Source organism: Aedes albopictus, chromosome 3, assembly GCF_035046485.1.
Source record: "Aedes albopictus strain Foshan chromosome 3, AalbF5, whole genome shotgun sequence".
NCBI classification, from domain to species: Eukaryota; Metazoa; Arthropoda; class Insecta; order Diptera; family Culicidae; genus Aedes; species Aedes albopictus.
This window is the reverse complement of record NC_085138.1, coordinates 262529470-262555575: the sequence shown is the minus strand read 5'-3', so window position 1 is coordinate 262555575 and position 26106 is coordinate 262529470. Positions and strand designations below refer to the sequence as shown.

Sequence of the window (26106 nt, the reverse complement as noted above, 5' to 3'; positions counted from 1 at the left end):
TTTCAGATGAAAAAAGTCAGCCATTCTATTGGACGCACCTCGGAATGACTATTTCAGCAGTACGTTTGCTTGTGGAGTTGCATATTGTTGCTTCAAGTTGAATTATATACCAGTGTTATGAAAAATGAAAAAAAAAAGATGGTGGCTCATTAGGATAAATATTCCATGAACTGAAAAATAATAAGGCCAAAAGGACACTAGGCTGCAAAAATGTTTTTTTTTTAGTTTCTTTTTATTCGTGAATTTTAACTTAGGCTAATTCTTCACATGCAAAAATGTAGTTTGGACCAGTCGGAGACAAAACAGCGCATTCGCAGAAAAACCAAAACATATACCGTCAAGGCGCCATTCACCGTGGGGGCTCCATTCACCGTGTGCCTTCGAATATTTTTTCATTATTTCCATATTATGATTGAATGATATGACAATTCCCCTTCAATTTCACCAATACAACACTACCGTGTAAAAACAATCATTAGAAACAGTTAAAAGTATCATTTTGACACTAAAGTGTGTTTACATGAAGCGGGTTTCTGCTCGTTCACTGCATTCATAGTGAAAAAACGAAAACTGCACTAAGGTGATTTAAGCGATAAACTTAATGTAGTAACGTTTTTATTCCATCAAGAAGCAATTAAATTCACATATCAGGTATGTATTTTGCATTACCGAAGTAAGTTTAACAAGAAAGTACGATTACTCGTACTTTTTTATTGAAACAAAAAGGCACGGTAAATGGGTACCCTAAAAATCAATTGTCTCCATTCACCGTGCCCCATATTGTCCCATATATCTAGAAAAAAAATCGAAAATTTGAACATTCGTTTTTATAATAAAATCTTGCAAGTTATTACTTGAAATGAATTTAAACGAAGAAAATTCCCTTGGCTGGGTTGTTTTGATCATTTTTAAACAAAGTAGAATAAAATTTCTCATACACGGTGAATGGAGACCTACCACGGAATTAGGCGACCCTGCTACCCTTTACTAATTGTACTATATCACCAAATTTTGTGAAAAATTTTCTACTTCTGTGGATATTGCTTTAATTTTAACCTATAATGAAGGCAATTAAAAGCGGCACAAACAATATTTATAAGACTGGTGTCAAATGACAACCCTTATTTGCCCCGAATCCTCTTAGATCCACGGTGAATGGTGCCTTGACGGTAGATGGAAAGTTTAACTGTATATTCGGTAAACTACTCCGCTACTCCGCTACAGTTACAGTTTAGCTGGATCCTGCGAAAAGAACCAAATCGGTTGTCCAGATATCTCCATTCATCGCTGTCAAAACATTTCCATCAAGCTGTCACAGCTCCAACAGCTACTGTTCTTATTCGATTTCACACGACAGAAAAGTAATGCAACAATATTTTTTTTGCAATTTCTCATCGTAATAGGCTGTTTTACCTCACGCATATCTGACAGGAAAACGCCTACTTTCCCACACCAAATTAACAGTGCTGTAATGGTTCATTACAGCACTGATTTGCGTTGCGTAATGAACCATTACAGCACTGTTTTCAGTTTTGATCAACTTCTTGATGCTTTCTGGATGCAAGTTTGAAAAATTGTGACAACTGCACAGTATAACCTGCTATGATCAGATTTTCTTAAACATGTCTATGAGCATTAGAGTGGGTCATCGTTTGTATGGAAAAATGAAAAATTCAATGGTATCTCATCAGATCAAAGCTTTTTTGATCCCATTTCAGGACCCAAATAAGTGTGCAAAATTTGGTCACGATCGGTTTTGTCTACGTTTTGCGCATCGCGTTTGAAGTTTGTATGGGGTTTTACATGGGAAAACACACTTTTTTGCATTTCTCTCATAACAAGCTCGAATTTTTCTAAAACCGTGTAACCGATAAAGTGAAAACATAGCCTTGAGTGTCCTGAAAAACTTTGTCGAAGACCGCGAAGTGATCTGATGCTTATGAAAAAAGTTGTAGCGTTGGCATTGCTTGGCGAAACAGCATGATTTTGTTGCTATTGTTATTCCTTTACATGTTAAAACATAAACACATACATGCAGTTTGTTGGTTATAACTATTTTCACAAGCATCGGATCGCTTTGCGGTCTTCAACAAAGTTTTTCAGAACATCCTAGGCTATCATTTTACGGTATCGGTTAAAAAGTTTCAGAGAAACTTTTTCAACTTATGGCTAAAATGCAAAAAAGTATGTTTTCCCATACAAAATCACATACAAATTTCAATTGCAATGCGCAAAGTGTAGACGCTACCGATCGTGCTCAAATTTTGCACAGATACTCAGGACCCGAAACGGAACCAAAAAAGCTTTGATCTGAGAAAACGGTTCCGATGACCCACACTAATGAGCATCAGTATGCAGTTTGATGAAAAAGTTTCGTTTGAAACTTCCCTCAAGCGGTAATTTATGAGCTTGCAAAAAACGTTGTACGCAACTCGGTGCAGAACTCGATTTTTACAGCACTCGTCGTAATTATCCAACTCGGCAAGCCTCGTTGGATAAATGTACGACTCGTGCTGTAAAAATCGTCATTCTGCACCTTGTTGCGTAAACTACTATTTCTGAACAAGTCAAACAAGACATGACAAAGTGCACTAGGTCACGTGGAAATCAAGGTACCTTTTAAAAACTGTTATTAGTGCACTGTAGTTAATTTTGCAACGACGATACATTAAAATTTCCACCGAAAATTAGAAATGGAAAAATTTTGAACTAGAGAAAACTTTTGGAGCCATGGGGGGATTAATCATGTTTACGTTTTTCAAACAGTGGTGGTGGCATGAAAATTCAACACTCGTGCGTGTTTTCAAACCGAGCGTCAAAAGTGTGTTGATGTGCGTAGGCTAGCTTGAAAAATAAAGCTGTTCCTATTCGCAGAACCCAGCAGTTTGGGCTTTTATTTGTTACAGTTTGTGCTCATGTAATTTGAAAGTATTCCTTCGTTATATATCCAGCTTAATTTGAAAGAACAGCATATAATAAATAGAAGGAGGAGTCTTTTATAGAATAAGCCGTTTGCCCGCCAATTGGCTTCTTTGGCGATGTTGAGATAATTCCATATTCTGAATCTGCATGCAAAACTGAGCCGAAATCCAAATTTTCATGAATTTTGGTGCCCGGGAACCTATTTAAAAATCAATTTGAAGTTTGTATGGGAGCGATTTGTCCAATCACCCCTCGTCGCATTTTGTACTGGGTGGAGCTGTCAAACAGTTACCCAGCTGTCAAAAGGTGATTTCAAAAAATTTCTTTGAAATTGATTTTAGGTACCAAAATAAAGTTCTAAAAATCTGAAAAAAATCATAGTGGCTCAGAAAAAGGTGCTCTTTCGTATGAAATCAAAAAATCGATACATTTTTCTTAATTTAAAAACCCAATATACTACCTAACAGCAAAGGTGATTAGAAGGAAATGATAAACGAAATATTCCATTGTTCGATAACACGAAAAAAATTGTAAAAATAGTTCTACTTCAAATATTATGAATGTGTAAATATAACCTTTGTGTAAATCAAGTTGTCAAATGCCTTAGTGAAGGTTTTCGGATGCCAGACACTGGATTTTATCCTTATGACCAAATTCCCTTCAAATTTTCTTGGGACGATGCAACCATAATGTTATTATTCCAATGTGCATTCAAAAACAATTAGTGGAAAATTACATACTATTCATTCTACTTACACATGCTATATAAATCCGATATATTAAAACAACTTTGTTTGCATTATTAAGACATATACAAAAAAGTAGAATTGGGTTTACTCGACGCAATTTCGTGTTGCCCTGTTTTAGTGTGATTTGAGTTAGCAATTTGGACGCTCAACAGATGGCGGTATCATGCACAGTGTGTCGCAGAGTACGAACAAAAAATTAGAGTCCGTCATCTTTTTCCTTCTAACCATGTTTGATAATAGTGCAACTAGAAAGAACAGCCTTTGATGATAAGAAGGAACAATCTCTTATATAAAGGTAAGCAGTTTGGCCGCCACAGATCTCTCCAACAAAACAACTAGAAAGAACAGTCAATTTCAAAAAAGAAGGGATAATATCAGATGAAGTCAGCAGCTACTATTACAAGTCACCAATCAATTAAGTAATGGTATATGTAGCCAACCACTAGTGCTTAGTAAGCTACTGCTCAACCTACCGTATCAGGGTTACTCAAATTTTGTCACGAAACCAATTTGAAAATAAAAATGGAAACGATTCTGGAAATGTCCTTTTCTGGGGAACGGCTCTCTGGGAAATGTCCCATTCTGGGGAATGGGATTCTGGGGATTGGCATTCTGGGGAACGGCATTCTGGGGAATGGTATTCTGGGAAATGACCTACAACCACAGAGAACAGACGTCCAAGCTCATGTAGTGCAGTTGTGTAAAGCATTGCAACGGTTGTTTTGAAATAACTGGGAATGTGGCCATTACGCGGCGCTGTCAAATTTCGAATCGGGGTACAAATTTGCCGTTGTTTTACCTTTTGGCGCTAGTGTCACCAAGTGTGCACCCTAGTATAGGTCCACCAAGAGAATGTGTTGGTTTTACTTTGAAAACATTAATTGAATTCTTGTTCAACTTGTTTCTTATTGAAAATAATGAAACTTATAATCAATGGGTTGCTCAAATTTTGTTGCTGGATTAGTGAAATAATCATAAACATCTTGTTGTTTAAGCAAATACAGCTCAGAATCTGAGTAGGAAAATTTAAAGGTGCGCTAGTGAAATATTTCTTCAGAATGCGCCATCATGGTGTCGAAACTAGTTTTTGAGTGGGAAAGTCACCGTCGATGTCGCTACTGAGCTTGTTTTTTCTTTACACAAGATTTTCAAGCAATTTTGTTCGAGCATGTTCGTCTGTTCTCTGTGCTACAACCATGATATACTATCAAAAATTATCCTGTTAACCCTCTCATACCCATCCCCGCCTTAGACGGGGTACAGTTTGAGCATTTTTGTATTTTTTCTTGCCTGGGCAATCAAAACATTTATATTCTTAGCTCATATTTAGGACTGTTCTGTATATCTCACAATAGTTTTTGGTGTCTTTTAAAGGGTATTAACATTTTTTAACAATCATTGAAAATTGATGTTTTAGTCACCTTTTTGATGTCATTGTTTCTTTTGTATTAAATCGCACCAATTAACGTATTTTAAATTTTTCCTCAATCATTCTATTATAGTATAAGAGTTCTAGGAAGATGAATACACACTAAAATAATTTTCCTAAAAGTTACACGGAAAATAAAATTTCCATGAGAAAAAAAATTAAAAAATAATAATTTAACAATAATTATAAAATCTCAAAATGTTTTCATCTCAAAAAATCGGTATGGCAAATAGGCTTCCAGGAAAAATATGGAAGTGTAGGGATGTTCAAAAATAAAAATTAGAAAAATCAAAAACCAAAATTCACAAAATCGAGAATTAAAAAGAATCATCTTCCAAAACATGTTTAAATCCATTTTAGATGACGAAAAATGATATTTAGATCAAAATAAAAAATTTGGGTATTAGAGGGTTAATTCGAATCAGACATATTCACGTGGAAACTAGGGCGTTTAGTAAAAAAAATGCATTTTGTTCAATTTTGAAGGGCTCTGGCCCAACTACGCCACAAGTTGCCCTGGCCGCCACAAGTTGCCCTGGCCTAAGTTAATATACACAGAAATAAAAACAAAAAAAAAACAATTTTTGGTTTATCGTAAAAGTCAACTTATTTGATAAAATCAAGCCCTAAATCTAATATTTTGCCCTGTAGGTAGAGGTATAGCTCAAAATTATGACGTGTTAGAGCAAATGTGAGCCCGAATTCCAGCTTCTCAATATCTGTTCGAGACACATTAGTTTGCTTCTGAGACAAAATATGTTCCGCTGTGTCATCCGATGAAATACTGGAGAAATACTAGTATTTTTTTTTTTTGGAAAAATCCTTGCAGAATGAATTTTCAACGTTATTCTTAAATCTAGGGAAAAATTCTTGGAGACATCAACTTAAACGTAAAAAATGCAATATTCCTTGAAATATTTTCAATATCGCAAAAATGTTCGGCAAACCTGTCGAGCATTCTTAATTTTAAGTACTAATAACGAAATAAAACGAAAACCATGATTTGTTATCAATATTTTTTTCTTATTAAGCATGTGGTGTTGAGATGTACCAGCCTCGGGCTGAAAATCTCAAAAATAAAGACATAAAAAAGCATGTGGCTCCTATTTTCATCCTACGAAAAACAAAGGAATGAAGCGTTGTTTGTTTTGTTTCTAATTTTTCTATTTTTTGTTAGAAGTAAGTACGCATGATTCGCATGAAAATAAAACAAAAACGGAATAAATCGATTCCGTAATCGCTTGTTTTCTAAAAGGATAAATATGGAAGCTTGAGATCATTTGTGGCATACGTACCCTACATAATAAAGACAAATACACCGTTTGCGGTCAGAAGCCGCACAGACTGAACATTACTAACATTAGACAACGGACAACAGATATAATACCCAGTGACCCATTGGAGAATTGTCCGTTTGTGCTGATTTCGAAACGGTGCTCCAAAAACAATGAAGGTAGAACAGTTTTTAAAGTGTAACACACCACATCAATACCAAACTCTGCTCAAATCCCTTCAATTATTATCAGAAAAGTTCTCATAACACTTCTGAGAATAACTTTGCAATAACAGTTTTAGATATTAGAGCACAGGTTGTTCATTGCACAGAACAATTTCTATTCAACCATCAACCAGCGTTTTGTCTTGAAACATAATTGAAGTCATTATGGAGTTTCAACACACACTATTATCGATTCTGCAAAACTCGTTTTGGATCTTTTGAAAATTTTTTTCGACATTCCGCTGAGAAATTCCGGTTGTGAATTATCAAAGCTGTAGATAACTTTTTTAATCTTTCGCATATTGGATAGGGCTATACGAATGAAATCAAATATTGACGCACAATTATTGGCTTCGCTTTCGAGTAATTTGTCTAGGCTACCTGCCACCACTGGTCAGCATTTTCATAAGAGGTGGGCATAAGAATCAGAAAACATTTAAAAAATGGACTGGCCTAGTGTGGATCAATTATTTGGGGCCGAGTGAAGTGCAGCAGATTTTACTCCAAGTAGATACATAGTTTTGAGAAATTCGTATCACAACATGTTTTAAAAAAGTAAACATGATTTGATGTACACTTCCATTGACTTCCATTTTTAATTATTTTTAACAATTAGACGAAAATATATTCTGGCTTGAACCACGTAGAGTATGAAGTCTATCCGTTGTTCCTTCTGGGAATTTCAAACCCAACCAACTCCATCAAAAATATTACACTATAAATGTACAAACTGCACAATCACCTTACCTGTTCGATTCACTATCGGAATGCTCTTCTTTTGTTATCTTATCACACCCGCCCATCTCTTGGCTGTTTTCCACAACATTCAACGAAAGGTGATCCCCCGACTGATCGTCATCGAAGGTCGACACCAGGTGAATCCTCTGGCTTACTACACCAAGCTTTTTTTGAACACGCTTATCTTCCACCAGAATTTCATTGTACAAATTTTCAATCACTTGCACTGCGTCATCCATTTTTTCTTCTTTTTTATCGCACTGGTCGGCACTACTAGCAGACCCTTCAAGTTCAACTTCCGTCTGCGGGGGCACTTGTACAACACGCGCGGCGTTTTCTTCTAGCTCCCGCTGATAAACTGACCTACTGGAGCAGATGGATGATGCTGCCGAGGGGTTTCGGCTGCTTTCATCGTGACACGTCAAAGTTTCGAAGTGCTGCGTTAACCGGTGAACGTAGGACGATTTCACTCGAGGTCTACCGTCAGAACCGGGTCCACCGCCGGCCGGGAAACGTTTCTTCACCGATCTGTCTCCGGGGGACGAATCGCTTTGTGCGCTGTCTTCGACGCAAATGCCACTGTCTCGAGAAATGCGACTCGCCTTGGTCGCGCTTGGTTTACTCATTATTTGCAGTAATTAGCTAGACGATAGTCGTCAGCTAGTTGTGGGCGCACGCACGCACACTTAGTCGGCGCGGAGGCAGACTAGAACTTTTATCCCGGCGTCAACTGGCGGAGAAGAACAGAGAAACTTGCGATTAGATTTTATGTAATGAGAAATTAGTGGTGTGACGTTGCATCTTTGTGCACTTGCAGTAGGGTTGTTTATGTTTTGTTGTTCAGCTTTTTATTCACTTTTTGATCATTATCCCATCATGCAATCAAAGATTCTAAGTGTTTTATTGATGTAATAATTTAGATATATTTAAACATGATTTATTATGTTATACCCTTCTCGTTCACAAAAATGTGGGGAAGCCTATACACAGATCGAAAATAGAATGTAAAATTGTGTGACATATGATGCACATGATTGGAGCGTGGGATATCACAGAATTTTACATGACATATCATGTAAATGTCATAAAATATCATGTAAACTTATATTATATGTCATGTAATTCAGCATGACTCTGAGTGTTTACATGACATATAACGCAAATTTACATGATATATCATGTAAACCTTCGTAACAGTAAGTTTACATGACTAAAATAAAGTTTACATGACGCGTAAATCTCATTATTTTTATCTGTGTAGGCGTGTTGCTAATTGCACCTATCGTTTGTTTGATGAGTTGCACCGGTGGTGTCACTACGATATACTAGGGGTTGTTCATAAACCACGTAGACCAATATTTGGACCCCACACCATTTCCCCTGGTTGACTTTTATCCATACCAAAATCAGAAACTTTGTATGGAGCGTTCAAACCCCCCCCCCCCCCCAAGGCTGAGTAGTTTACGCACGGCCCCTTACAACCAGATAGGAAGCACATATTTGACAGGTTTCAGTGCTCTTGTCTGCTGTTGGTAATCAGACCAAATTGTTATAAATTTGACTAGGAGCGGACCTGGTGTGGTGGGTAAAACACAAGGCTATCACGCCGAGGACCTGGGACCTGGGACTCACAAAATGTGGGTTCTTCCTTCGGAAGGGAAGTAAAAGCGTGGGTCCAAGATGAACTAGCCTAGGGTTAAAAATCTCGTTAATACAGACCAAAAAAAAATGACTAGTTCATTCCAGATGCTAACAACTCAAATTTACATCGGAAGCAGCAATTGTTCGAGAAATCCCCAGGATGGATAGCTTAAGGGATAGCTGTGTTCCGCAGAAGGAAATCCTGGAAGATTTCTCAGACAAAACTACTGAAGATTCCCAGACATATCGCAGGAAGGTTTGCTGAAAGCAATCGGTGACGGTAAAAAATAAATGCTGTTTAATTTTCCGGAGAGTATTGAGGTTGGGTACCCCGGTCAGAAATGCTGGAGGATTCTCCGAAGGAATCGTTATAGGATTACTTGCTGGAAGGCATTAATGATGGAATAAAGAAATCTCGAATGGAACCGCTGGAAAATTCCGCGGAAGAAATTGCTGGAGTTTTCCCCACAAGAGATTTCAGGAGAATTCTCAGAAAGTAAACCGTTAACTCCTGAGAAAGTTCTGTCGGGAACTCCTCCAAGAATCTCTTCAAGAATTCCTCCGGGGATTCCATCAGGAATTTCTAAAAGAATAACTCCGGGGACTTCTTCAGGAATTGCTTCGGAGATTTCTCCAGGAATTTCTCCAGAAATTCCTAGAAGGATTCCTCCAAGAATTCTGGGGGTATCACTTATCTTCTTCCGAAGGACCAAAACACAGCTGATTCTGCAAAGTACAAACCAATAACGTGCCTTTCGAGTCTGTACATGGTGCTGTCGTCAGTAATAGCGAGGAGGATACAAGCCCACTGCGATGCCAACAACGTGACGACCGAGGAACAAAAAGAGTGTCGCAAGCACACGCAAGGATGCAAAGATCAGGTCATCATAGATGCAGTCATTGTGGGTCAAGTCACCGAAAAGCAGAGAAACCTAAGCATGGCGTACATCGACTACAAGAAGGCGAACGACTCAATACCACACTCACTCGCACCTAGGTAGAAGGGAACGCCATCAGGCTGATGCAACACGCGATGGAGATGTGGAGCACGTCCCTACAAATTACCGACGGAACAGCTGTGCTGCGGTCCAGAACTCTCAGCATCAGGAGAGGGATATTTCTAGGCATTACCTTTAGTCCGCTATGGTTTTGCCTTGCGATCAACCCCCTCAGCAGAGCACTAAACCAATGCAATGGGTACAAGAATAACGCACACCTTCTTTGTGGACGTCCTGAAGCTGTTTGCGGAATCAGTACAGAGGCTGCATCAACTGTTGCAGCTTGTGACGGTGTTCAGCAACGACATCCGGATGGAGTTTAGAATTGACAAATGCCGGTCAGTCCATCTTCACCGGGGTCAAGTAGTACACGCTAGATGTTTTCGCGTCAACAAACAGGAGGAGATTCGAAATATGGTTGAAGGCAAAGCGTACAAATACCTCGGCTTCCTGACACTTAGAGGTATTCCCTTAGGTATTCCCCATACAGCGATCAAGAAGGAACTGCAGGACAAGTTCTTGCATCGTGTCAACTGTGTTCTGAGGAGCTTTCTGTCAGCCGGCAACAAGGTGAAGGCGATCAATACATTTTCTGTGCCTCTGCTGACCAAGTGCTTTGGGGTGGTAAAGTGGATCAAGACTGACCTCGAGTCACCCTGCCAACTTTTTTTTAATAAAAATGGCCTGCCACGCGGAGTAGGAGGAAGAGGCGTCACCAATATCTAGGCACTGTGTGTCTCCCAGATCCAGCAGTTGCGGGCATATTTCGTAGAAAGCCAGAGCCGTCATGAAATGTACCGCACTGTGAAGCTGGCCACGTTTACAGCGCCAGCGCCCTACATCTGGCGCAGGAGGATTACCAGTTGAACTGCGACATCAAGACCGTTGACGAGATGATGAAAGCAGAAGGAGTTGCACGCGACGCAGCCTCATCAACTGGAGCTCGAGCAGCTCGAGGATGAAGCGTGTAACCCTCATCGACATCGCTGTATCGTTAGACCATAATGTCCAATCAACGTTCTCCGGCAAAATAACCAAGTACCACGACCAAGCGGAGGAGTTGAAGCAGATGTGGCAACCGGAGGACGTCCATATAGTTCCGGTTGTCGTCTCGGCAACCGTAGTTGTCCCTTAATCTCTCCTAAGGTCCCTAGACGAGCTGGAATTGAAGAAGGACCTGAACAGCATCCTGAAAGCGGTGATTCTTGGAACCTGAAGTATAGTTAAGCGGTTCCTGAATCATCACAGCTGATATTTGAAGCAGACTCGTTACGATAAAGCAAACCAGCTAATGAGATCTACAGAGCCTATTCCCCTTTGGAATTCCAATTACCCGGGGTAGGTGAAAGTTTCCTGCAATTTTTGCTAAGAAGTGCCAAAACTCTAAAATATAATAATAATAATAACTCATGGAGGAATCATTATAAAAATCTTTGGAGCAACCCTGGAGGAATTTATAAAAAAATCTTTAGGAATCTTGAATATATTATTAGAGGAACTTTTGGAAAACATTCTGGAGGATTCCTTGGAGAAATCCTTGTAAAATATCTAGATGAACCTTTTGAAGAAAGCCTGGAAAAATCATTGAAATCATTTTGTATGACTCCTAGATTAGAAAACCAAAATATTTCTGAAGCAATTCCCGAAGAATTATTTGAAAAAAAAATCCGGAAAATCTTTGGAAGAATCCCTAGATCTGTCTTTGAAAGCATTCCAAAAGGATTTCTTTGGAGGCTTCCTCAAAAAAACATGTTGAGCAAATCCTTGAAGATCTTTACCGACAATTTTTCGCAGGAGGCATAGGAATAAATCCTGAAGGAACCATTGGAGGCAATGCTGGAGAAAATCTTCGAGAAAATTCCTGGAAGGCTCCTTGGAGTTATTTGTAAAGGAAATAAACAAAGAATTATTTCTGGAATTTTTAGAAGATGACACATTCCACGCGTTACGTTTTGCACGAGAATCAATATTTTGCTTCCAAAAATTGTTATGTTATTAAATGCATGCTAACCAGCATATCAAACGATCAGATTCGAATAGAAGATTCTGTTCCTAGTTGAGAATTTGACCTTTTTAATTCGAAAAAAAAATCAAGAAATGTACTGAAACGGGAAACTATCGCAAAAAATGACAAACCTTGACTGAACGCCAAGAAATTAGATACTTTGTCAAAACATTTTTCAAAGTTTTGAGTACTATTAGAAGAATATAAGTAATTGTCTTAATTTTGGTGCAAAAACAATAAAAATCAACAGCAGTAGCCCTGAAATATCTATCAATGAAGTTCAACAACTGCGTTGCAGAAGTGCGTGGACTGTGTCAGATTCCTGTAGGAATCTTTGAAGGAATTCCTGGAGTAATCAAACGAGAATTCCTTGACAAGAATGCTGACTTAAATAGAAAAGTTGTGGAAAAAATCCTAACAATCCTGGGAATCCGCAAATCAATTGTTATTAGCATAGAGAGAAAGTTCTTGGAAAATCTTTGGTGGAATTCCAGAAAGAATCTTTAGAGCTGTTACTCTAGAGTTTATTTGGATATTTATGGCATAAACTGTGGGAGAATAATTGACTATTTGAACAAATTTTTGGAGGATTTTGCAAAAAAAAAGTTTATTTGTTTGGAGGAATCCTTGGAAAATCATTGAATAATACGTTGGAGAAAATACTGGAAGAATATTTAAAGACATTGTTTGGCGAAATTGCTAATGAAATCTACTGGGAACGAACTTTCTATAGGAATTTCTGCAGAAGTCCTTTGGAAGAATTCTTTTGAAGATTTCAAATGGATTTAAATCCTGAAGAAAGATAATTCTGCTCGGTGAAATTCATGCAGGAGCCTTGGAGAATTTTTGAAGAAATTCTTTGAGAATATTTGAATGAATGCTGGGAGGAATTCCTGGGTTACTGTTTGGACTGATCCCTAATGGATTGCTAGGAGGGATTCCTTGAACAGTTCATGGAAATAAAAATAAAATCTTAGAGAAACGCTTAGACCAATCTTTATAAGTATATAAAATATACATTATTATGATATAATTTACATAAAATATATAACAAGATAAATAGCTAAAAAAAAACTCTTGCGAAATCTCTTGGAGGAGCTCCAACATAAACTCCTGGTGGTTTTTCTGACAGAATTTGTAACGTACTCTTATGCAAGTTCCTAGGGTAACTAGGAACTAGGGTTTTGAAAAAAAAAATCTTAGATACTTGTGGAAGCAAAAAAATTAAAAGCATTGGAAAACTACTGGAAGAAATCACGAAAGACCTCTAGAAAAACATCTCTGAAGAACTTCTGATATTATTCTAGAGGAACTTTATTTTAATTTTTATCGCTGTGTATTTTAACTCATGCTAATTCTACACTTTTCTACAGGAACTATTTGAATAATATTCTGAGCAAACTTCTAGAAAAACTCACGAAGGGTCTTCTGGAAGAACTCTTATCAGTTCTTCCAAATTCCCAGAGAAGGTTTTAGAAGCATTTTCGGCAGTGCTATTTAACGAATTTTTTAAGGACAAAGTTTTCTGTAAACATCCCAGAGAAACTTCTGGAAGAAAGCTTGGATGAACTTCTCGAAGAGTTCCTGTAGGAAGTTGAAGAAACATTCTTTGGATATCTTATGATGTTTCTGGAGAGTTTCAGGAAGTTCCAGGGACGTTTCAGAGGAATCCGAGGAACCTCAGGGCTGTTCTGAGGGTTTCAGTGGCGTTTGGTGTTTCAGGGGGTTTCAGAGGCGCTTCAGCGATAGTTCAGCAAACTTCAGTGGCTCCCAGAAGCGTTCTAGGAAGTACAAGGGGTTTCAAGGGCGTTCCAGCGGTGTTATAGGAACCTCAGGGCTTTTCAGGTGCCTTCCAGGGGATTCAACGGGGTTGTATGTTATTTCAGGGATGTTCCACGGGGTTTTAGGGGTGTCGCAGGGGTATATGGGATTCCATGGGGTTCCAATGGCATTCCAGTTAATATATACCTATCACCCGAAACCCTTAAACGCCTTAAAACGTCTAGAACTCCCTCTGAAAACCACAGGAACTTTCTTGAAAGCCTTCTAAATTCCCTCTGAATATGCCGTTGCCATCCTGACACCCCCTGAAAATCCTTGATACGCCCTGAAACCCCATTGGAAGTCCCAAGGACTCTTCCGAAACTCCCATGCAATTTGAAAATGAAAGTCTGACAAATTTCTAACAGATCATTTAAAATACTCCAGTATCGCCAGACCAGCTACACTCACTCAAGGATTTTATGAGATATCTGTCTGGGACTAAGGAAGTATATACAGTGTGTGAGTGTGAGTGAACTTCTATTTTTAAGCGACAATGGTGCCTGCCACGTCAGGTTGCTGGTCAAATGTGGAGAAGGGGAAGGAAGTAATGATTGTAATCGTTTGTATCCAAAACAAACAGAATATACCTTTGCGTCTACACAAATTCATGCGGATTTCGGAGTGTTGGTGGGATATTATTGGCATTAGGTTCACCCATTGGTGCGTGGATGCCAGGCGTAAGATGATAGATTAATGTATTAATATACTCTGAAGATAATGCGGCACAATTCGCTTGATTGCATAACTCATAGGCGTTATATGATAGATTGACACTGTGCTGTGGAAGTTGGAAGGAAGGGAAACGGCTTTTTCAACCCATGTATGTTCTAGCGATGGCTTCGAACATGTGAATATACATGAGCTGTAAATGTAGAGAGCAGAGCGAAAGTATATAGAAAGATACAAGGTAGGATGAAAGGGACGGGGCAGGGATGGAACCCAGAACCTGCCTACGAATCAGAAACGGTAGTCACTATACCACCAAGCTCGTCAATAACCAATGAGAATAAATCTATAAGCTTATAACTGTGGAAGCTAAGAAGTAAGATCTGCAACAGCTGGTACGTAACACTGTGAAGAATATAAAAAACAAGACGTCCTTTTCTGTCCAAGATGTGGCCAAGATTTACACTTCGACTATTTTTGAAGAAAAAAAAAGGAAATCTGGTCACAGCTCATATTAGGGTGACCTAAGGGTATTATCGGCAGGTTTTTACTCATCGTTCTGATAGGTTTTTGTCGGCCTCATTGCATGAAACTTGGTGGAGTAATTCAGTTCATTTGGGAAAGATTTGAGGCCAATTTTTAGTTAAATAGGTTAAAAAAAACCATGACGAATAGAACAAAACGGTCGAAAATACGTAAGTTCCCATATACAAAAAAAATTCAAAACTTTAATTGAAACAATTTTTACGAGTGGAAGAAACCACACTCCCAAATTTTTAAGAGCACACATTTGAAGAACCAAATGACGGTTGATCTGAAAAATTGTTCGATTGGTACCTCCAGCGGATAAACAATCGATCAAATTTTCAGTGCCAACCGTCATTTAGTTCTTCAGATGCGTGCTCTAGAACATTCGGGGTGTGGCATCGTCATATCTTCACCTTTAGCATTTCGACAAATAAGTTGACGTGATTAAAAAACGATTCTTGAAGGAAATCAATAACAACCACCAAAATTAACATCTGCTTCATAAGAAATGAAGAAACTTTAGAACCGCTATGTGGATTATTTTATTACAAAACTAGTTATTGTGGAGTAAGCAGAACGAGCCATTCATTTGTTTAAAGCACTACCTCATATTTAAACTATTCTGATGTGTGTACGTCTTAAAGCCAATGTCAAATATTCCAACAACTCCGTCAACCAAGGATGGGACCACTCACTTGCAAAGAGTTACACTCACTTGCAGTTTTCTCAGCTCAGAAGCGTGCAATCAAAAAACGATGTATGGACGATTTTTACCTTGTGATTTTGTCTAAAAGTTTGCCGAATAGAGTAAGGGTCGCACACGCATACCGAATTCGTGAGTGAGCTGCGAAGGCAACTCTCCACGAGGTGAATGTAATTTACACTCACCTCGTGGAGAGTCGCTTCCACAGCTCTGTCACGACTTTGGGATTCGTGAGCGACCCCTACTGTATTCGACAAAGACAAAACCACAAGGCAAAAGTCGTCCATACATCGTTTTTTGATTGCACGCTTCTGAGCTGAGAAAATAGCAAGTGAGTGTAGTTCTTTGCAAGTAAGTGTTCCCATCTCTGCTGTCAACATCAGGTATCAGTAGGTCAGCTCCAGAGGCACGTTCTCCTCCATTTGGGAAATTTGTGCCATCGCCATAAACACGAGCCTATTCATCATTTACCTGAGAGAGAAGGGAAGGAAAAAAGGATGGGACAGGGAAAAGGACAGGTAACGGAATAGGGTCTTCATACACGCATAAGCGTACCACAATGGGTTCACATGGCGTCCTGAAAAGGACACTGTAATATCGCATAAGCGTACCACAATGGGTTCAAACAGCGCCCTGAAAAGGGCACTGTGATATCGCATAAAGCGTAAAGAAAGCCTATAGCTCTTTACCACAGCGGGTCAAGAACAGCAGAATGTCCTGCAGATTCAGGTTTCTAAAGTCAGTTTCACTTAATAAGTGTTTACCGAGTACTCGGAAACGCAATTGCACAAAAACTGGACAGTTACATATTAAATGATACGAAGTTCCATAATCGGATTCACAGCTATCACAGGCAAATGAATCAGCTTGCTGAATATTCGCCATGTGATAACTGAGTCGGCAGTGGCCAGTCAATGTTTTGACCAGCATGCTGCAATTCTGCTTTGACAGATTTATAAGATACTTCGCCACCTTTGGAGATGGCTCAGTACAATACAATTTGGTTTGACGACATGACTCCAAACTATTCCAATATTGTCTGTGTTGAGTGACAGCCCAGGTGTGAATCTGAAGCTTAATCCAACACTTCGATATCGGAATAGCTGGCTCAGGGCCAATGAAGTCATGTGATGCTCCAGTGCGAGCTAACTCATCAGCCAACTCATTTCCAGCGATGGAAGAATGGCCAGGTACCCATACAAGGTGAACAGCATTTGCTGAATTCAGCTCCTCGATTTGAGTTCGACAAGCGATAACTATCTTCGACCTGGAGTTGGCCGAAGCAAGTGCTTTAATAGCAGCCTGGCTATCTGAACAGAAGTAGGGTGGGTGGGGGTAAGACGGACATGTTTAGTAAACACTTTATTTTGACAGTGTAAACAATGCGATAATTAAAATTTTATCTCCATGCTATATACTTCAACTAAGGTACTTTACAGTCTGCAAGCCGATTTTGCAATAAAATTTGATTTTCCATGACTTTTGAGATAATTAAAAAGTGATCTCCAAATGTATGTTTTTCAACAGTGTGGGTAAGACGGACCGGTAGGGTGGGTAAGATGGACACGTTTGGAAATTTAGCTAATACGCCTCTAATTGTTTTAAATGATGTTTGTGGCCGATTGTATTCGGTAGATCAATCATAGTAGAATCTAAATTTGGCCTTAAATCTCTTAGCGAAACGTGTTTCTACAAATTAAAATCTATTTTGTAAATTGGAAACCTCCAGGGGCTGTCCATAAACCACGTGGTCATTTTTTTGGGACTTCTCAAACCACCCCCCCCCCCCCCCGTGGTCATTAATCCATACAAAATTTTTTATTCGTCCATACAAAATGGTCATTGGCCGAACCCCCCCCCCCCCCCCTCCTGACCACGTGGTTTATGGACAGCCCCCATAGAATGATAAACGCCTAACAGTATGCAATGTTGTGGTAATTTTACAAAGTTCAAACTGTTCCAACAACAAAAATGCCAATAAAATGAATTTTTGAATAAAAAATCAATATGAAATGCTTTATACGGCTTCCACAATCATTTTAGTACTCCATAGATTTCAATCAGTGATCCATTAGGGCAGTTCAGACTATAAACTTGTCAAAAATTCAAAGCTCCCATATGTTTATTACAATCCTTGGTGCAAAACCAGAGTCCTGTCAAATTTTCAGCCATTTCGGTGGTGATTTAATGGTGGCCCAAAAGCAAAATAGGTTTATATGGGAATTACTATGGAGAATTCTCAAAAAAGGTTCTCCACGCTATAGAGCATCAATACATGGATGAAGTCATAGGGTCAAAGCCGAATTGAATTCTTCAGACCTCAATGATGAATGTTGCCGAAGACCGCAACTCGTTTCGACTCACGAGACAAAAGTTATTTATCAATAATCGTCCATGTATGCTTGAACAGAGGACCACAGCTCTATCCACACGATTGACACGCAATCATAGTATGCGTGTTACCTTCTTGCACACCTTGTAGGGCATCGTGTATGAAGATGCGCATGCGAGTGAGAATTTGCTGAATAACTTTTTACCCGATTATCGAAATAAGTTCCGGTCTTCGGCAACATTCATCATTGAGATCTGAAAAATTCAATTCGGCTTTGACCCTATGACGTCATCTATGTATTAATGCTCTACAGCGTGGATAACCTTTTTTGAAAATTCTCCATAGTAATTCCCATATAAACCTATTTTGCTTTTGGGCCACCATTAAATCACCACCGAAATGACTGAAAATTTGACAGGGCTCTAGTTTTACACCAAGGATTGTAATGAACATATGGGAGCTTTGAATTTTTGACATGTTTAAAGTCTGAACTGCCCTAGTGATCCATGTATGGGTCTTAATGTATTTCTTACGACACTATCAAAGTAACCCCAACACTGTCCGTCTTACCCACCCTCAAGGCGGACCGTCTTACCCCCACACAACGCAAAATATTCATTCCACCACCGTTGTTTATAATCCATGAAATTTACCTGAATGTCGTTGTGTATAGGATGGAACAGTTTAAAACTACTGGGAAACTCAAAATAAAATGCAAAAACTTAGCAATTTAATGTTAAAAAGCTTATTTATTGCCGCCTCAAAATTAGATCCCAGCACAAAAGCGTGTAGCCTGGTAAATGATTGATTATTTTTTGCACTTTTGACATATGTATTCTCTTATGGAGTGGTTCAATAATCATCAACTGATAAGAAGATAGAGTTAATCGTAAAAGAAAGTCAAATTTCAGCTCTTAAGTGCCAGAACTAGTCGGTGGTCCGTCTTACCCACCCGGTCCGTCTTACCCCCACCCACCCTATATTACTTTGCCCATTACGTGCTGCTGAAGTGCTGATTGCACTCCGCACATAAGAGCAAAGATTTCGGCCTGAAAAACGGTGCAGTGTCTACCAAGTGAGTAAGACTGATACAGCCTTAGCTCACGAGAATAAACACCAGCACCCGCTCGACCTTCGAGAAGGGAGCCATCAGTGTAACATACGATGCCGTCTGAAATACTTCTCTCCAGATAACCAGAAGAACCAGAAGAGTGGACTCCCGGGAAGGGAATTTCGTGGAAAATGTCCTATATGGAAAATTACAAGCAATTGTAAGATCACTTGGAGCAAGGACAACTTTGTCCCAATTCACCAAAAGTGGAAACAACGAGGTGTGTGTTGAACTGCGGTTCACAGGAGTTTCCTCTAGTAAACCGAGTACCCGTAACCGGTAAGTGCAAGAAAGGGCTTCTTGTTTGAGATGAATGTGTAGTGGGGCAACGTCAAAGAGAATTTCGAGCGCTGCCGTAGGAGTTAAAGAGAACGCTCCAGACGTCGCCTAATGGCCTAATTTTGATTGAACCGTTCTCACTTCGCCCTTTTGCCACCACACAAGACATCCATACGCCAATATTGGATGAACAACAGTTGTGTAAATCCATTTGATATACTTGGGTTTAAGACCCCAAGTTGTACCAAAGGTTCGCCGGCATTGCCCGAAGGCCATACAAGCTTTCTTGATTCTGAACTCAACATGAGGTGTCCAGGAAAGCTTGGAATCAAGAATGACTCCAACGTACTTTACCTGTTCAGTCACATTGATTTCAGAATCAAAGAGACGTAAAGTTCGAACACCATTACGGTTTCGCTTTTCCGTGAAAAGAACAATAGATGTTTTACTCGGATTTACCGAATGGCCATATTGGCGACACCAACCCTCAACTACCTGAAGAGCGTTTTGCATCAGGTCGAAAAGGGTGCTGATGCACATACCGACTAACAATGTTAGGTAGTTGTCGGCAAAACCATAAGTAGGAAAACCGCTATTATTGAGTTGCCTCAATAGCGTATCTGCTACGAGATTCCACAAAAGTGGTGATAAGACTCCCCTTTGGGGGCATCCACAAACACTCAATTTCCTAATCGCCGCTTGACGCAATGTCGAGAAGAGATGTCGGTTTTTGAGCATTTGGTGAATCCAATTGGAAATCATTGGAGATATACCATGACCCCGTGCGGCTTCCAATATGGCATCGAAAGGCACGTTGTCAAAGGCACCCTCGATATCTAAGAAAACACCCAAGCAGGATTGCTTTTGAGCAAATGCCTTCTCGATATCGTAAATAACTTTGTGTAAAAGAGTCACAGTGGACTTTCCAGATTGGTTCACATGAAGAGGCACATTGGCCAGATAAACATCACGGATGTGATGATCGACAATACGTTCTAAGCATTTCAGAAGAAAAGAGGTCAAACTGATAGGTCTGAAGCTCTTTGCTTCTTCATACGACGCACGACCCACTTTCGGAATAAACTTTACAGTAATATCCCGCCAGGATTTGGGAATATACCCTGTAGCAAAACTGCAAACAAGTAGTTGTTTCAAAACATGTTTGAAATGATTAAATCCCTTCTGAAGCAAAATAGGATAAATCCCATCTGCCCCGGGAGATTTGAAAGGAGCAAAGCTATTAAGTGCCCATTCAATCGATTCTAAAGTTATGATACTCCGAGCCGAAGCTAAAGAATCATAACTACAAGAAAAGATATCAGGTTCATCCGAAGATGTAATATCCACACATCCGGGGAAGTGTGTACTGAATAAACATTCCAAAACTTCCTCATCAGAGGAAGTGAAATCACCATTTGGCAAACAAAGTTCGTTCACTTGAAAATCCTTAGATTTTGCAAGGATTTTGCTCAATCGACTGGCTTCACTCAGACTGGAAACATTTGTACAAAGGTTTTTCCAGCCGGATCGTTCAGCAGATCTAAGAGCTTTCTGGTAGGCCTTGCGAGCCGACCTGGAAGCCTCCGATCCAGCCGAACGTCGTCTGTTCCAACTCTTTCTACATTGTTTCCTGAGCTTGACCAGATCAGAGTTCCACCAAGGGGTTCCTCTTGTGGTCTTCACAGACTGCAGAGGGCAAGCTTCTTCAAAAGCTTCCATGATGAAGGCCGTTGTAGTATCAACGGCATCATCTAAATCACTTGGAGTGTCAATTGATGGTGAGTATCCATGAAATTTGGCTGCAACCAAATCGGTAAAGAGATCCCAGTTGGTTGACCGGGGGTTCCTGAAACGCAAAGTTTGCGAAGTAACATTCACATGTTCAAACAAGATGTAGCGATGGTCAGATAATGATTCTTCATCTGACACATGCCAATTGGTCAGCTCGTGACTAATTCTGCTAGAGCAAAGAGTTATGTCTAACACTTCCTCTCTAGCAGATACCAACAAGGTTGGGCGGTTGCCTATGTTAAGTAATCCAAGATCTGTACTACTTAAGTATTCCATCAAACTAGAGCCTCTCAAATTGATGTCTGAGCTGCCCCAGATTATATGGTGAGCATAAGCATCACTACCAACAATTAGCGGAAGGCCTTTTGAAGTGCAGTATGCAATGACTTGCTTGAAAGCATCCGTAGGGGATGGTTCATCATGCGGTAAATAAACCGAACAATAAACGTATTTCCTGTTGAGGTTTCCAACAGATACATCGATTGTGATAGCACATACATCTCTAGTAGTTAGCTCAGAGATGAGTGTAGCAACGATTGCGTTGTTGACAAGCACACATGCTCGAGGCATGACACGTGAGTTTGCCATTTCAATTTTACTGAAAGTAGCAAACACCGGGTTCACAAGGTTTTCTAGATATAAATTCCCCTTACGGAAGTAAGGTTCTTGGACTAACGCCACTTGGGCAGTACCATTTTGCATAAGTCTACAAAGATTGATCGTTGCTGTTCTTTTGTGCTGAAGATTGATCTGAGCTATCCTAACCGTAGCCACTACCCAAACTAGGCAAGATTAAACTCTTAACAATCACAGCACAAAAAAGAACAGCAACAATAAAGCCAGATCGGTATCGATTTGAGTGCGCCAAAGGCGAGGCAAAAGTCGTTCATACATCGTTTTTTGATTGCACGCTTCTGAGTTGAGAAAATAGCAAGTGAGTGTAGTTCTTTGCAAGTAAGTGTTCCCATCTCTGCTGTCAACATAGCATATACCTTTTAAAATATTGAACAACAGGTTTAATAGCCCTTGACTGTAGCTAAATAACGATAAATTTTAATGCAAGGTTTACTGACACGTGTCGTATTTTATTACTCGCATTCTGCAAACATTACTGATCCAATCGAAATCGATAATTTTGCGTAGCAAATTTTTGCGTTGTGCTGTTTTCTCTAAGAATAAACAACTAATGAACAAACATGTGTTTACATAACTGTACAAATATATGAAATGATAGCATCGACAGTTTCCCGATCTATTTCGTAACTATTGTTTCAAACATAATGATTCTTTGTTTCAAAAGTAGACCTCACTGACTTCGTTTTCCTCCTAATGATAAAGGGTTAAGAAACGAAGGAAACTGTTGATTCTGCACTTCAATGGAGTTCATTACACTTCAAGGTGTAGCAATGATATAATGCATTCAACATTATAACACAACAATATATGATTCCAAGATTGTTGGACTCACTTCATTACATTTGAAGCTAACCGAACTTATTCAAAAATGTTTGCTTATGTTCCACTAATGAGGTTCACGTAGACTTACTTTTCCACAAACCCATTGTCTAGTTTTATTTTAACCCGAAAATGACTCATCTTCGTTCTTATCATCGATCAACACATAGCTGTGTATTCATTACCAAATTGAACCCCATTCACAACAACCGAACTGAACAACCCTACCCTCATAAGGCAAACACACACACGCCCATACTCACCAACTCAATCACTGTTCCGAACCGATAGACTAAAGAGCTTGTTTTTCACTTATGGTCACGAAATTGCACAACTCGGAACGGAGAACAGCAGCTGGAGAAAAGGCACTGCAGTTGGTCGTTATCACTTTCGGACGGATCCAACTAAATGTTTGTACTTATGAATCAGTTTGCAGACGACGATTGTGCAACTGCACTTTGCACTACACTGGCCGCGACGGCAGTCAGCCAGCCCAGCCACACAATGCAATGGAAAACCTGAATGAAACTATTTCTCCATGTTTCACTTTTACTGGCGCGCGGTCACCAACTTCCTTGTTGATTGCTGCTCGCTTGTAACTTGCTATCGATCGTCGTGTACCCACTAGCAAGCTTATAATGAAAGGCAGCACACCACCGAAAGGCCTTCAATCACGGTCACGGCTATTATACCTGAAAATGCCGAGCGACTACTAGCTACACGGTGCGGCGAACTTCATTCACGGGTCGAGAGAGACTAATGCAGTCGCAGGCAGAATACACCTGAGTTAGGTGGTCACGATTCAACCACATCACCACCGCACACCGCACCGGGGGGAAAGGTATTACTCGGAACACTTGTACACAATCGGTGTCGTTGCTATCAGCCCGAGTCGACAGATAAGATGTGCTTGTTCAGCTCGGGTCGGTCTGAATATGATATGATGTGATTTTAAAAGTGTCGATTTGATCACGCATCTGCAAAACTTCAAGATGGATAGCGTAAAATTACTCAAATGATACAGTCTTACTTTGCATTAAGGCAATACAATTTGCTTACTGTCAATCTGTAATATTCTGCATTGAAACTAATAATGTTACAATATATACTTATAAAATTAGCACCTCTTTCGAAACTCACTTTCAGCTCGGGTCAAACATTAACACCTTAGTCGTGTGTTATCTCCATTGCCGCCCGCCGGAGCGATTATCTATAAGCAGGCAGCGATCCCATTTATGTTAGTAACACTTACTAGCACAATTTTTATCAACCATTCACCAACATATTTGAAATCGATCGCCCATCCATGGCTCAGTACCAACCCACACTTACGCGTATCGAGTTTTTCACCATCGAATTGCTTTTGCTGATAATGCGATAACAGTGACAATGATGACGCTGATCGCAATGCAATGTGTAGAAATGTAGAGGGACAGACGGTCGTTAAGCTAGATATACTATGATGCGGATCACATGTTTAAGAAGCGATGCCTCAAATGATGTTTATGCCCGTGTAACACAAATTAGTTGTCAATCTCTGATTGCTACGGGAAGTAATTAACCTTTCTTGGTTCTAAGGGTTTGCGATAAAGGATTTTTTCAAAGCGATATGGAACGAAATGAAATGCGACATTTTTTGTTTGATGTGATACGATACGAAATGGATTTTGAAAATGTTTCCGATACTATTCGAAACGAACCGAAATTTCCATTATTTTTTTGCTGAGTTTTCAAATAAACTCGTTTTGGCTTTTTTTTTTGTTAAATAATGTTTTGAACATATCTCGGAAATTTCATTGAAAAAATGTCATGACATTTTTAACACTCCAAATACCGTGATAAAAAAAAACTCACGCGGAATACCGTGATCAGAAAAAAGTTGGAACTTTTACTTTGAGCAGCTCGTTCTCAGCCGTCTGTGGTCCGATTCAAAAAAAAATTTCAGGGATCTTCTACCCAACTCTTCTACTTTTGTGTTCTGTAAAAAAATATTTTTCTAGGGATGTTCATTTTTCCCCCAGACTAGCGTGAGTAAGGAACATTTAAAAAAAAAACTCGCTATTTTTGATTAGCGTTCCAAATTTTAAGAGTGATGACGAAAAATGACTAGAAATCGGTATACTTGGCAAAAAGGCATACTGTAGAGGTAGTAAACTATTTGCGTGGCTATCTTGAACATCCCTTAGCTACAAATGATCACGGCTCCCGACCGGCAAGTATTCTAGTGCCCTTGATAAGCATCCTAGAAGGTTCGAGTCTTCAGCAAAGTGTTTTATATTGATTGGTACTACACTTTCACGTATTCTATATTGATCTAGATCTGCTGTTACTGAACTAGATAAGTTTAATTATTTATATGGCTCTCTAGAATACTCGATATGCATTCTGGAAGGTTGCAGTCTTCGGCAAAGTTCTTTGGATTGGTCAGTACTTCACTTTGACGTCTTCAGTTTTGATCTAGATCTGCTGTAATTGATCTAGATATGTTTTATTTTTCTATATGATTTTTTAGAATCCTCGATAGGCATTCTATAGAGATGCAGTCTTCGGCAAAGTTCTCTGGATTGGTTACTACTTCATGTTTTCATCTGTTTTTTTTTACCTAGATCTGCTGTAATTTATCCAGATAAGTTTTAGTTTTCTACATGACTTTCTGGAGTCCTAGCTAGGCATCTTAGAGCATTGCAGTCTTCGGCAAAGTTCTCTGTGTTGGTTAGTACTTCACTTTTACCTCATCGGTTTTGATCTAGATCTGCTGTAATTTAGCTTGATAAGTATTGTTTTTCTAAATTAGTATCTAGACTTCTCTACATGGGTGAAAATAATTTACCACCGGGTGATATTTTTCCGCGATGAAGCAAAAGCTATCGTCGTTTGAAGCATTTTTGAGTAATTCCAGGAAGGTGTGAGAATGCGTCGGAAAAACTACATTTGGGTTGATTTGTAGTTTCGTGTACGTAGTGATGAGTTTTTATTTTATTTTTTTTTTTTGCAGAATCTTCTTAGTCAAGAGAAGATAAACACTTTTTTTGTAATGAATTTCAAAAATTGATATTTTCGCGTTGCATAATAAATGGATGAAAACCTGGATGTTGCTGCACTAGGGAGTCATTACAAAAGAAAGACAAATATCTAGATCAGTCACAGCTAATCTAGACCAGAGAAATCTTTCAGAAAGCACATCCGGAGCCCTAGTGAACACTAGAGCACTAGAGAGACAATCAGAAAGATAAAATTGAATTAGAGCTAATCTAGATCAAAAGATTTACACATGTTACCAGTCAATCCTAGCAACTTTGCCCAAAACTATAAACCTACAAGCGCATTGAAGAGACATTTCAAATTATGAAACCCTTCTAGATCAGTGCCATCAGAACAATCCACAATCCAAGAAGTAAAAGTGTAGTGCCATGTGTTCATATGAATATTCAAAACAG

The 26106-nt window shown here is 39.3% G+C and overlaps 1 protein-coding gene across 1 annotated transcript in view; it reads right to left on the bottom strand.

Moving 5' to 3' along the window:
- Positions 1–23489, bottom strand: part of LOC109422416 (triple functional domain protein) — a 42251-nt gene extending 18762 nt beyond the window's left edge. Inside the window, exons 1-2 of the mRNA XM_029856918.2 lie at positions 22933–23489; positions 7346–8066 (exon numbers count right to left, since the gene is read on the bottom strand). Of these exons, the coding sequence (XP_029712778.2) occupies positions 7346–7962 (617 nt within the window). The 5' untranslated portion in view covers positions 7963–8066; positions 22933–23489. The remainder of the gene's footprint in view (positions 1–7345; positions 8067–22932) is intronic.
- Between the last annotated feature and the right edge of the window lie 2617 nt (positions 23490–26106).